At 54.2% G+C, this 13,237-nt stretch overlaps 1 protein-coding gene across 1 annotated transcript; it reads left to right on the top strand.

The window, feature by feature from the left end:
• The first annotated feature begins 5,517 nt into the window (after positions 1 to 5,517).
• Positions 5,518 to 8,662, top strand: RABIF (RAB interacting factor). Its single transcript, XM_021527717.4, has 2 exons — positions 5,518 to 5,717; positions 5,784 to 8,662. Exons 1-2 carry the CDS (start codon positions 5,532 to 5,534, stop codon positions 6,021 to 6,023), a joined length of 426 nt encoding a protein of 141 aa, XP_021383392.1. The 5' UTR covers positions 5,518 to 5,531; the 3' UTR covers positions 6,024 to 8,662.
• The last annotated feature ends 4,575 nt before the right edge of the window (positions 8,663 to 13,237 follow it).

The following is a 13,237-nucleotide window of genomic DNA, read 5'->3' on the forward strand; positions in this document are numbered from 1 at the left end:
TAAACAATTCCATAATTCTAATACCGTTACAGCAGAGCTGCAGTTGCAAAAAATTACAGCTCCTTTGTCTACCATGGGCATGTGGGATGAATGGAGCCCAGCATTAATTAATTTGTCCATATGCAAAAGACAGACTGTGTTGGTTTCAGGGCAAACTGCAGCATTCTGCCCCAGGAGCCTCTGATGGCTCCAAATCCTCCCCAGTCCCCCCATAAACAGCTCACCACTCACTCCAGATGTTCAAGAGCCTCTCCTGACACCTGTCCCCAAACTGCTCCATCATTCCCTCATTTGGGGGGTGCCGCACTCACCAGGAAGCACTCACTGGTTCTATCCATGGATCTGTCCTACCTGTGCCCCTCTGACACCTGCAGGGTGCAGGCAGTGCAGGGGAATTCCCAGGCTCTGATACTGACCCTGGAGCTGTCAGCTCCTCTCCCTTCCCTGACGAGCCCTGTTCTCCTGCAGGGGGATCAGGAGGATTCAGCTCCAAAAGTGACGGGTCCAGTGTGTGGTTGGGCAGAAACTCAGCAGTCAGACAGATTGAAGCAGCAGCATCAGACCTGGGTTACAGCAGGATGTGACAGTGAGAGTGGCCAGCAGACCCATCCCTGCCTTTCCACGACAGGATGTACTGAAGGGTTTGAAAAGGATCTGGCGTTTCCAGGGAGGTAATGTGCAATATAAATCTTCAAAATGCTCCATGTTGGTGGTGGAGATGAGAAAATGTCCAGGCTCCGGCTGAAAGCAAAACAAAGGGACAAAATATTCTGCTTGGGAGGAAGCTGTTAGGGATTCTCCCTGGCCAGCAAGAATGAAGCTTTGCTTCATGACTAATCCAGCAGAAAACGCTAAAGGACAGAATTATGGGTGAGTTTTCAATAGAGAAAGCTCCCATCCAAGACTTAAGAATTGACCAAGGATCCTATTAGTGGGTTTTTATTTACCTCTTGAACTGTTCACAAGGACTGTAACAAAGAGAGCCACCACTCCAGCCACCAGCCCTGACCAGCCAGCCCAGCCCAGCAGCAGCTCGGGCCACAAGCTGGAGACATCAGCTGGTGTTGTGCCCCTCGGGGGTTACGGGCTGGGGCACAAGTGCCCATCTCACGTTAATGTGACGAGGTGAGAGCAGATGCAGCACTGGCAGTGGGGATTTGCATCCTGCACCAGCCTCCCCAGGGCAGGCAGGACTCACCTTCCCCCTGCATCTGGCTGGGATTTCACCCCTCACAGCCTGTGTTACCCCAAAATGAGGATGTGCACACGTGGTACAACCAGGCAACCTTACAAATGTGTCACTGCATGTTCTGCTACAGACTGGGAGGGAAAGGCCTCCCCCACTGACCCTCCTGCAGAGCAGATGGTGGGCAGGAGCAGAGCTTTCCTCGCTGGTCTGGTATTGTAAAAACACGGAGAACCCCAGCTCAGGGAACAAATGATGATGTCTGGCTCCAGATCAGAAAGCTGAAGGATCTGCTTTATTAAAAGTATACTATAGTACATTTAAAGAGATACTCTTTAAAGATATATTATACTATTCTATATACATACCTCTTACTTACCTGACTACAAACTCGTGACTCTCTGCTGAGAGTCTGAGCCACAGCTGGATCCCACTGGTCGTTGAGCCCAAACAACCTTCCCCAGAATCCAACCCAGCCATCACTGCAGGCAAGCAATCTCCACACCACATTCCACATGGGCAAAACAAAGGAGCAGAGATAAAGATCGTTTTCTCTTCTCTCTGTGCTCCTCCTGAGAGACAGAATTGTCTCTCTGTCTAGAGAATGTGAATGTCACAGTCTGGGGCAGGAGTGACCCATGGGGAGGCTCTGAAGCTCTGGAGAGAGAGAAGTGACACTGAAGTGGACTGTCCCTGCTCAGGTGCCTCCGGGGCAGCCCGAGTCAGCTGCCAGGGCAGGGATGGCTTTGAACTCCCAGGAATGTTCTGGGGTGTTTTTCTCAAAATCGTGTTGACACCTACATGAGCAGGAAGAAACTCACAGAATTCAAGGATAACTGCTTGGGAAGAGCAATCTGGTGGTCTGTAACCCTGGTCCAGTTTGGATCAGGTTCTTTTGAGTCCAGAGCATCTCCAGGCATGGGAGTTCTGTGACTTCCCTGAGCCCCCAGACGGGTGGCTCTGGCTGTGGGACAGGACTGGACCCTGTCCCCTTCCCGTGGGACAGGTCTGGACCCTGTCCCCTTCCTGTGGCTGGTTTGTGCCTGGCTCAGTGCAGCCCCAGGGCTGCCCAGTGGGCACTGCTGAGCTCCTCTCCTCCTCAAGCTCTGCTCCCCTCTCGAGTCCTGCTCTGGCTCCCCACACACACCCAGACAGGGCTCAGGAGCTCAAATGCCCCAAGCACTGCCCGTGCCTTAGAAACACCTGCACAGGTCCCAGGAGAGTGGGGTGATGTCTCCCAGCTACACTCACACCCCAGCTCGTGTCAGCATTGCCCAGGGCTGGAGCCCAAGGTGAGCAGCTGGATTCAGCAGATTTCATTGTACTACAACATGAAATAACCAACACATTCCCGTTAGATGGAAAAGAGGGAAAAGAGAGTAAAAGGAAGGAACTTTATTTCTGACTTTGTAATATATAGAATTTTAAAAGTGGTAGTGGATTGGAGGATGAAATTGTTACTTGGCCAACTACACTGGTTAAACTAACAGTTTATTAATTTTCTCTTTTTACGAAGAAGAATGCAAAACAATGTTATTTACATGAACATGCGTGAGAAGCTCTAGTAGAAATACGTAAACATCAGAAGGCATAGCAAACTTTTAGAAGAACTTTAAAACTTCTAGAAGAACAGGGTGATATTGCATTGCTGCTGAAATCCTCACCTTTATTAGTGAATATCAGTGAATATTTACCTCAAATATCATCTCCCATTTCTGGCTTCTCCTGAGGGCTCTTGGCAGCAGACAGTCAGAAGTGAGACAGCAGGAGGATGGGGCATATTTACACCAAATCAGGACTTTCCTGGGATGTGGCCTACCCTCCAAAGAAGCAGTAGCTCAATCAAAAGGCCTCTTTCAATCTTCTTGACACCAACAGGGGGGTGTTAGCAGCATCCCAGGGCAGGAACCAGCCAGAGTGGCTCAAAGGTGCTCAGTGGGGAGCAGCAGAGTCCCCTGGGCCCCAGGACCTTGCCCCAGCACTGCTGCCCGGAGCCCTGGCACTGCCCGGAGCCCTGGCACTGCCCGGAGCCCTGGCACTGCCCGGAGCCCTGGCACTGCCCGGAGCCCTGGCACTGCCCGGAGCCCTGGCACTGCCTCCTGCTCTGCCCGGGCTCTGTGGGGTCAGGCTGATCTCTGCTCCCCTCTCCAGTGCCCTAGGCTGACTGTGTGCTGCCTTTATCCCCAGTTGTCTGCCCTGTTTATGTTGAATAATAAATTCTACACTTTTGTTCCAGGAGTGAAGTGGGGGGGGAGGAAGTGCAGGGTTTGTTTTCAAGAACTGCACTCCCTCCTCCACATTCCTGCTCCTGGACTGAGCGTCTGCGGACGGACAGACAGCGGGACAGAGCTCTCCTTTGCTTTTTTCCTAGTTAGTTTTAGCTAGCTGAGACAAAGAAGTTCCCTGAACTGTGCTTTTTTCCCTTTCTCTGGACCTGCTCTGGACTGAACACCAGCAGAGCAGCAGCAGCTCCAGGCCTGGGCCGTGGCATTTCCAGCACTGAGGGACTGATCAGAGACTGAGTGAGCCCAGCTGCAGCCCGGGGGATTTTTCTGAGTTTGTCTCTCACTTGGAGTGGCAAGAAGTTTTATTGTTTAATATTGTTCAAGTTTGCTTGTTCAATAAACAGGTTTTTCCCACTTTTTCTCTAAAGAGGTATCTTTCCCAAACTGGTTGTGGAGAGGGGCCAATTGCATCTGCTTTCCTAAAGGAACCTTTCTGGGGTTCTTTGCCCAAATTTGCCCTGAACCAGGACATCCAGGAACACGCAGCCAGTGTCAGCCCCTCAAGGGGGTTCTCTCTGTGCCAAGCAGCCTCGAGAGCTGCTTTAGAGCATCCCGGGCTCTCCCAGGTGCCGATGCAGTCACTCCATGCAAAGATGTGCTGCAGCTTCACAGAATCCCAGGATGGGTCGGGGGGGGGAGGGACCACAGTGGCTCATCTGGTCCCACCTCCCTACCCAGGCAGGGCCATCCCAGAGCACACGGCACAGGATGGCTTCCAGATGGTTCTGGAATATCTCCATTGGTGGAGACTTTTAAGGGAGACAATTTGCCTTTGTCCAGCATCAACTGAGCTCCTTCTCCAACCCCGAATCCAACCATCTCCAGACTCCCATGCCTAGGAAGTGACTGTCCCTCACGATCCCTGTGGGCAGGCCACGAGAGATGCGGCACTGCCAACTCCTGCCAGTCCAGGATGCCCAGGGAACCAGAAAATCCCAGACGGGTTTGGGTGGGAAGGACCTTAAAACTCATCCCATCCTCCTTGCCATGGGCATGGACACCTTCCACCATCCCAGGGTGCTCCAAGCCCCGTCCAGCCTGGCCTTGGACACTGCCAGGGATCCAGAGGCAGCCCGTGCCAGGGTCTCAGCCCATGCTGGGGTCTCAGCCCACTCCCAGTGCAGGATTCCCAGTGCAGGATCCCAGTGCAGGATCCCTAATCCAGGATCCCTAATCCAGGATCCCAGTGCAGGATCCCTAATCCAGGATCCCTAATCCAGGATCCCTAATCCAGGATCCCAGTGCAGGATCCCAGTGCAGGATCCCTAATCCAGGATCCCTAATCCAGGATCCCAGTGCAGGATCCCCAATCCAGGATCCCAGTGCAGGATCCCAGTGCAGGATCCCTAATCCAGGATCCCTAATCCAGGATCCCTAACCCAGGATCCCAGTGCAGGATCCCAGTCCAGGATCCCAGTGCAGGATCCCTAATCCAGGATCCCAGTGCAGGATCCCTGATCCAGGATTCTTGTGCAGAATCCCCCATCCAGGATCCTCCATCCAGGATCCCCAATCCAGGATCCCCCATCCAGGATCCCCAATCCCGGATCCCAATCCAGGATTCCTGTGCAGGATCCCTATCCCATTGATACCTGTGCAGGATCCCCAGTGCAGGATCCCAGCGCAGGATCCCAATCCCGGATCCCAATCCCGGATCCCCAATCCCGGATCCCCAATCCCGGATCCCAATCCCGGATCCCCAATCCCGGATCCCCAATCCCGGATTCCCAATCCCGGATCCCCAATCCCGGATCCCAATCCCGGATCCCCAATCCCGGATTCCCAATCCCGGATCCCAATCCCGGATCCCCAATCCCGGATCCCAATCCCGGATCCCAATCCCGGATTCCCAATCCCGGATCCCAATCCCGGATTCCCAATCCCGGATCCCCAATCCCGGATCCCCAATCCCGGATCCCAATCCCGGATCCCAATCCCGGATCCCAATCCCGGATTCCCAGTCCGGAGCTCCCGGACCCTCCCGGGGACGGGAGCGGGGCGGGGCCGCCGCGCTGACGTCACCGCGCGCCGCTGACGTCACGCGCCGGCCCCGCCCTGCCATGGCGGCGCCCTGCGCGGAGATGGAGCCGGCGGCGCCTGCGGCCGCTGCCGCCGCTGCTCCTGCGGCCGCGCCGGGCTCGGCCGGGCTCGTGTGCGCGCAGGGCCGCAACCTGCGGGCCGTGCTGTGCCAGCGCTGCGGCTCCCGGGTGCTGCTGCCCGGCGCCGCCACCTTCGCCCGCCGTGAGGTACCGGGGGGTTCGGGGGGAGGCGGGCGGTGCCGGCCCCGCGCTGACGGCCCCGTGTCTCCGCAGCTCCTCCTGCCCGCCATGAGGAAGAAGGCGGCGGCGGCGGCGGGCGGCGGCGGGGACGTGCTGCGGGAGCACTGGCTGGTGCGCGACATGTTCTCCTTCGAGAACGTGGGCTTCACCCGCGACGTGGGCAACGTCAAGTTCCTGGTGTGCGCCGACTGCGAGGCGGGGCCCATCGGCTGGCACTGCCTGGACGACAAGGACAGCTTCTACGTGGCGCTGGAGCGCGTGGCCCACGAGTGACGCCGGGCCCGGCCGGGAGCCCCGGCGGCCCCGAGCCCGGCAGCCCTGCGGGCTGACCGCGGCTGCTCGCCCCGGAGCCCGACGGACCGCGGCCCGGCTGCCCCGCGGCCCGGCTGGCCACAGCTTGCCTGCTCCCCGGTGTGACTGACCCGCAGCTCGGCTGGTCACCCCATTTCCCAGATCCACAGGCTGAGCAGCGTCAGGAATTGCAGCCCTGCCACAGCCAGCTCCTCACCTGCACCCACACGGGAAGAGTGTTGGTGGCGGGAGGGTCCCTGTACCCTGCAGGGACAACTCACCGTGACATTTTTGCCTTGTAGCCCAATCTGCCCCAGTCAGGCTGCTGTGCCACTTCCCCGGTGGCTGCTGTTGCTCCAGGGGGCTGAGATGTCTCTCATGCTGGTGGCCCTGTGACACCATCTGGGAGCACTGGGACAAGGCAACAGGAGGACAGGACTGCTGCACTGAGTTGTCCTGCAGCCAGAGCAGTTCCAGGGCTTAAGGCTGCATCTTCTGTTGATTTTCAGAAGGAATGTTTGCTGCCCAAGCTCTAACATTTATGTTCTCCAAAACCTCAGCCCACCTGACAGCTGTAGCACCTGAAGTGAGTGTAAGGCATTCCACTAATGTGTGCAGTTCTGTTAACTGAGTACTTGGGAACAAAACACAGGTAGAATGTGCAGACAGCATAAACTGATAGAACAGCTAACAAAGAAAATGTGTCGGAGCATAGAGCTTTCAGGCAGCAAGAGTGAACAGATTCCAACCTGAAAAGCATCTGAATCATTGGACAGGCAGTGCTGAAGCATGTCAGAACATATGTATGTGTGTTAAATAGTGATGTCAGGAAGGACTTTCTCTTCTGTAAAACCTGGTGGTAAGAGTAATCTGGGATATTGTGACCAGTTTTGGTTTCTGCCTTTTAAAAGCTGGGCACTAAGAGCTAATTAAAAATGGAAGGAGGCTGCAGCAGCCATGGTTCTCCCTGCATTTATCACTGCTGGTAATCTTGGCCCAGCTCATGCTCCATTGCTGAGCCCTGTGTGGGTGACAGAACAGCTCTCCAGGGATGCTTTGGGGTCCCTGGTGCTGTACCTCACTGTGGGACATATCACTGTCCTCTGCTCCTGAGCACTTGGGTACTAACCCAGCTGAGAAGGCTTAGCTGTCACCCTGCTGGGTGCTGGACATGTTTGTGCCACCAAACTCAAGGTGGGGTGTTGGTGTGCTGCCCCAGGTCTGTGGGAAGAACTTTCCCTTGCCCCTCTAATGAAACAATTTTGCTGGCAGGGCTCTGTAGGGCAGGCACAGCCTCAGATGAGTCTCCAGAAGAGGCATCCTGACAGCAGCAGGGGCAGAAACAAGTCCCTTCTTCCTGCAGTGCTTGAGCACCTGCGCTTCTATGATTTGGAGACACTGCCTTAATGTGTGGCCTGTTCAGGGGCTGCTCTGTCAGGAACCTCTGCTGTGGGCAGTCAGGATTTATCAGGGCAGGAGAGAAGCAGAACTGTGGTCTGGGGGCTGCAGGCCTCGCTGGAGCAGGAAGCAAATCCTGTGCTGTGTCCTTGCTAAGTGTGTCAGACGGACATTTGTCATGGAAACTGCTTCTTCCCTCCTGCCCTTCCTGTCTCTTAGCCCTAAGCCCAAGGACTGCACAGGTTCATCAAGGAGATGTGCCTCAAAGGACAAGAGAGCTTCACTTGGCTTCTGCACAGACATGGCAAAATGGTGGGATCACATCACTAATTTCACACTTTCATTTGGATTGTTGTCTCTTAGGATATGTGTTCTGACCTGTAATGCCCCACTTAGAGTCCATGTTACCTAAATATGCTGCACTGCACAAGTCTCATTTTGAAGGAGCCACTGTGCAGAACTGTGGAAATCAACTTGAGTAACACTGAGTAAATGACCTCCAAGAAATGTTACTTGTGGATTCCTGAGTAGTGGGTGGCACTGGGAGGAGCTGGAGGATGGTGGCCACTTTCCCTGCCAGTAGAGACCCTGGAGAGATGGGAGAGCTCAGGTCAAAGCCTTCACATTGCAATGGCAGCAGCAAAATCCACCTCAGCACAGCCCTCAGAGTGCTCTGAGCTCCTGCTCCTCTTTGCTGGAAGAGGGGAGCTGAATACTCCATGGATGCAGGTCTGCTTTCTGCTGGCTCTTAAATAGGATCACATAGACTTAAAATGCTAAGAAGAAATGAACAGTGTGATGGGAATTCTTGGGAAGAAGCTTTAATGCCGTGCAATCTTGGGCATCATTCAGCCTCAGGTAGGGTCTTGGGTTCCTGCAGCTTGGAGAGGCCATGAGAAACAGCCCTGCAGTGCTGGTGGCACAGGCAGAGACCTGGGGCAGGTGATGGGACAGCGGTGCAGTCCAGCTCTCAGTACCTGGGCTAATTCATGTTCCCAGAGGTGACTGAGAATTTCAGGGGGGTGGGCAGGAGGTGGGGAAAAGGCAGCACACTGTAGAATTTGAGCTCAGGCAGCTCCACTGTGCCAGTAGTGCAGCTCTGGGGGAGGAGTGTCCCGTGGCCTGGGGGAAGAGCAGCTGCTGCTCACTGGACACATCACCAGGTTTGGGATCTGCTGAAGCTGCACCGTTCCTGTGCTAATAAAAATTCACAGACTCACAAATATTTTCACTGCTTTTTATCCAGCATGTTGAAAAACTGTTTTCCAGTTGCTCGTGGCAACTCCTAGAAAATAAGGGTAGACAACCCTCAGGCATGGGGAGCACTTACGTAGGACCTGGGAAAGCTCATCTTGCAGCCTTTTTCTGTCAACACCAAGACAGTGCAGAAACTCTTATTTCCACATGTAGATCACTTTATATTAATTTGAAAATGCATTCTTCTATTTAATGTCTGCATAGATTTGACTCCTGAGACCATCCTGTGTTAAGATGTAGCTGTGCCTTGAGAGGGAACAGGAACAAACCTGCGTCCTCTGCTCCAGCCAATCCCTCCAACAAGGTTCAAGGGGGCAAATAATAGCAATTTTGTCTAATTGCTTCCCAGTGTGGATTTAAGGCATGCCTGGTTTGTATGGGTCAGGGGTTTATATGCCATAAATTTGCTTAGGATGGCTAAAAGCAGACCTTGGTCCGCTCTGGCTCTGGTATTGGGATGGGTTCACAGCCCAGAGCCATGGTTTGAGTCTGGCTGACATTGGCAGTCCTGTAGCTTCACCTCTCTGCTCCCATTCCCACCCAAACTTCCCCCTCAAGCAGCTGCTGAACCCTTTGTATGTTCAATTTGATAACTTAGGCTAAAGCTGCCTTTCTTGGCTGCTGGGTTGACATATGCAGCCTGTGAGACGCTCCAGGGGCAGTGGCAGGATGGAGGCCATCCCTCCTTTTTGGCAGCTGCAGGCTGTGAGATCAGCTGAGCTGTCCTGGGGAACTGCCACAAGTCCTGCCTTGCACAGAGGTCACGATCACACTCTTCCTTCCCTAAATGAGTTACATTTCACTGAATCAGGTATGTGGTGCGTGGAGCAGGGGCTGGGATTGATTCAAGGCTCCCTCTTTCCCAATGTCTGCACATCAGCAAAAGGCCTGGTTCCTCCTTGGTTCCTCACCTCTTACTGAGGGAATCTGCAGCAGGGCAGTGGTGACAATGTGGGCTTTGAAGCAGTATCTTGGAGAACTTTGCTGTTTGCTCCCTGCTGTGTCCTAGGGCTCTCCCATCCAGCTGTGGCCTCACGGAGGAAGCCAGCAGGGATGACAGTGAGATCACTGCAGCACCTGCACAGTGTGTCTGTGGGACCTGCTGCCTGCAGGTGTGGAGGGGAATGGCTCAGCAGAGTTCAGAGAAGAGCTGTGGCTGATGAAAGCAGGGCCAGCTTGGCCCAGGAGGTGGTTGTGGTGTTCCCTGTCCTGTACAGCTCACCTTGCTGCATTCCCTAAACCTCTGTGTGAGCCGGGGTTGCCCCATCAGCACAGGCAGTTTTGTAGGGAGCTGTTCGAGAGAACAGGGATTTCTGAAATGTGTTATGAATTTCCCTGAAGGTCATTTTACATATCTGACATTACACTCACTGGCAAGAAGTAGGAAGAAAGGAAACAATTGAGATTAAATAGCTTCAGGGTTCTTGGACAACTGGTACAGGAAAAGCATCCCTGCCTCCCACAGAGTCAGGTTAATGCAGGCTAAACTCCAGAATCAAAGAAACACTAAAACACCAAGTATTTTGCCAAAAACCCACCAAGTATTTTGAAGATGGTTGGAGACAAAATCCATAGCAGATGAGTGGAACTGGCCATAAAAATGCAGAGAGAACATGAGGGCTTTTATCAAAGCCAGCTTTGTTCTCTTTCAACCAACAGTTTTACACATTTCAGCATAAATACTTGAGTGCTGAGTTGTGAGGCAGCCAGGTCCCTCCGGTGCAGCTTTGGCATGAGCACAGCTGGGCCCCTCAGTGACAGAGAAGAGGGAGATGGCAGCCCAGCAATCCAGGTGAGAGTTACTGACCTGTGGGGCTGGATCGGGGAGAGAAGCCAGTTTTCACAAAAATTTGCTTTGGGGTGAGTGCCCCAGCACCTGAAAATGACCCAATCTTACACAAAGTGAAAACCGTGTGCTTGGCTCCCTTTGTGCAATCCCTGAGGAAGAGTGAGCAGGTTCCAGGGTTGCTGAGATAACACTTCCATCCTCTGAGAGGGGGAAGCAGCTCTGGAAAAAATGTTTCTTGCATCTTCCCTAAAACTGAAGGGAGTGTGGCACAGTCCATCCCAGTGGTTGCTGCAGTTTGGCTTTTGAAGTGCTGCACATCGAACTCTGGAGAGCTGCAGGGGTGGGAACACCTGGGGGGAGGATCTGTCCCTTGCGCATCCCAGGGCCGTTTCCTGGGGGCTTAAGACATGAACTAGTCAGAAACAGCTTCTGCCTGGAGAGAACCGTGCCAGGGAGGGAAGGGCACCTGCCTCTCAGCCGTGTGGGCTGAGCTGGGCAGGACAGCCCGGGGCAGGTTTGGAGCCCAGAATTGCAGCTGGACAGAAATGCAGAGCCCAGAAATGCAGCTGGACGTGGCAGTGGCGCATGTGCTGCCACAGCAGCCGCACAGGAGGCCGAAGCAGAGAGCCAGAGCCGTGTGTTTCCAGCAGCCCGGCAGGACAGGGTGCAGCTGCCGGCGGGTCTGTCCTTCACGAGTCTCTCAGGGTCATTTGTGTGTTGATGGGGTCCGAGAGCTGCGCTGGGAGGATTCCCTCGTGGACGTGCTTGTCCCCGCCTCTCCTCGCTGGGGAAGCAGCAGGGAGTGTGTGTATCTCAGCTGGGCTTCTGCTCCCCCTTTCATGTTCCTTATCTTCCAGGAGGCTCTGAATTCCCTGCGGGAAGGCAGACAGTTGCTGTAATCGCTGTGCGTGCAGAGGCAGAGCGCTCCGTCTGCTTGCTGCCTGGAGTACCCTGTGCCATTGTTCCAACCCAGCTGGAAGAGATGCCCTGAGAGCAAGGGAAAATGAGCAAAGCCGTGTCAGCACAGGTATCCTTCCCCTCCTGAAGCAGCTGGCTCTCCACGCTGCCTGGATTGCTGTGAACTGTGAGCAGTTAGGTTCTTTCCATGGCAAACATCCAGACCGCAGCTCCTTGCAGAATCGCTGGGTAATTTGGAATATCTGGCAGTGGAACATGAGCACATGGCTTCAAGAACTTGTTGCCTCGTGCTTTCCTGTTCTCTTGGAGGACCTGGTTCTCTCTGCCGGGCCATGACAGGTCCAAGGGGCTGGCATAAAATAGACCAGGACTCGGCAAATAGGACCCAACTGCCGAAGAGAAAGAAGAGAAAGCTTGGAGAAAAGAGCAGCTTTAGGCTTCAGAAGGAGGGATCTCCCTTGATGAGGAACACCGAAGTGTGAGGGCCATAACTATGCATAATGCAGCAATCTGGGGGCTCTGTGCCCACTTCAGCTCAATCCCTGCTGCAGCCACAGGTGTCCCAGCCTGGCTGTGGTGCCAGCGCTCCACAGGTTCCTTCCCTTTCCTCAAGGCCTCTGCTAGGATATGGGGATTTCTGTTGGAAACCCACTGTGTTGGCACCAAAAGGGAATGTCTTGTGTGTAGCTGGATGGTACCCGAGACACAGCTCCTGATTTTGGGAGAGGTGATGCCACAGTGCCCAGTGCTGCACATACTCAGGGCAGTTGAGTGCAGTTTACTGGATCACTCCTTGGCACCCCCTCCCTGCTTTCACAGACAAACTAGTTTGTGCTGCTGATCCAGCTAAACTGATGTGAAATTAGCCTTGGCACAGAGGTCAGTGAAAAGAGGCTGTTGCCATGTGCAGCTGCACCACGTGGCCAGTGCAGAACTGGCTGCACTGGTTGCAGTGCAGTGCACCTGCACAGCACCTCTGCCTTGTCCATGCATCCCTCTGCAGGACCACCTGGAGCTCTCCAGCCACGTCAGTGCCTACACTGCTTCAGCTCCTCAGGGCTAATGGGGACATGAGTGCTCAGCTCTCTCCTGGTGCCCTGCTCTAATCCATCAGTGTCACCATGAATTCCCAGAACATCTCAAATCTGAGACAGTGGACTGAGAAGTTTCTGTTCCTACCTGCTTTACTGGTCAGCAATCCACAGGATTCTCAGTACAGCCACCCTGTGTGTGCTTTGGATAGCAAGAACCAACTCAGGTCTGTGACACTTCCCCCAGCCTCTGCTGCCTGGCCATCACAGATGGAGCAGTCTGGACTGTGGATGTGTCATGGTTTAACCCCAGCTGGCAACTAAGCACCAACACAGCCCCTTGTTTTCTGCCCCACATTGTAATGGCAGGAGAAGTGGAAGGTGAAAGTGAGAAAACTGGTGGGTTGACATGAAGACGGTTAAATAATGAAAAAGAATTTTTTTTAAATGTAAGAGGGAAAAATAGAAACCAAGAAAAACAAGTGATACAAGAAAGCAACTGCTCATTACCAACTGCCCTAAGCCTGGCCAGACCCCACCATCCCCTCACCTTCTGTTTCAGGGCTGAGCATGGCATCACATGGTCTGGGATATCCCTGTGGTCAGTGGGGGACAGCTGTCCTGGCTGTGTCCCCCCAGCTCCCTGTGCATCCCTGGCCCAACGCTGGTGGGTCAGGGTGAGGGGTAGAACAGCTCCTCACTCAGCAGGAGCTAAATCATCCCTGTGGGCTCCGTGCTATTCTCAGCACAGACCCCAACACAGCACCACAGTATGCTGTGGAGAGCTGTAACTCTGCCCTAGC

Source organism: Lonchura striata, chromosome 26 (assembly GCF_050655825.1).
Source record: "Lonchura striata isolate lonStrDom1 chromosome 26, ASM5065582v1, whole genome shotgun sequence".
In the NCBI taxonomy this organism is placed as follows: domain Eukaryota; kingdom Metazoa; phylum Chordata; class Aves; order Passeriformes; family Estrildidae; genus Lonchura; species Lonchura striata.

Coding starts and splice junctions, on each gene's coding strand:
- RABIF (XM_021527717.4), top strand. CDS start 5,532: ATGGCGGCGCCCTGCGCGGAGATGGAGCCGGCGGCGCCTGCGGCCGCT. Junction 5,718..5,783: donor CCACCTTCGCCCGCCGTGAG/GTACCGGGGGGT, acceptor GTGTCTCCGCAG/CTCCTCCTGCCCGCCATGAG.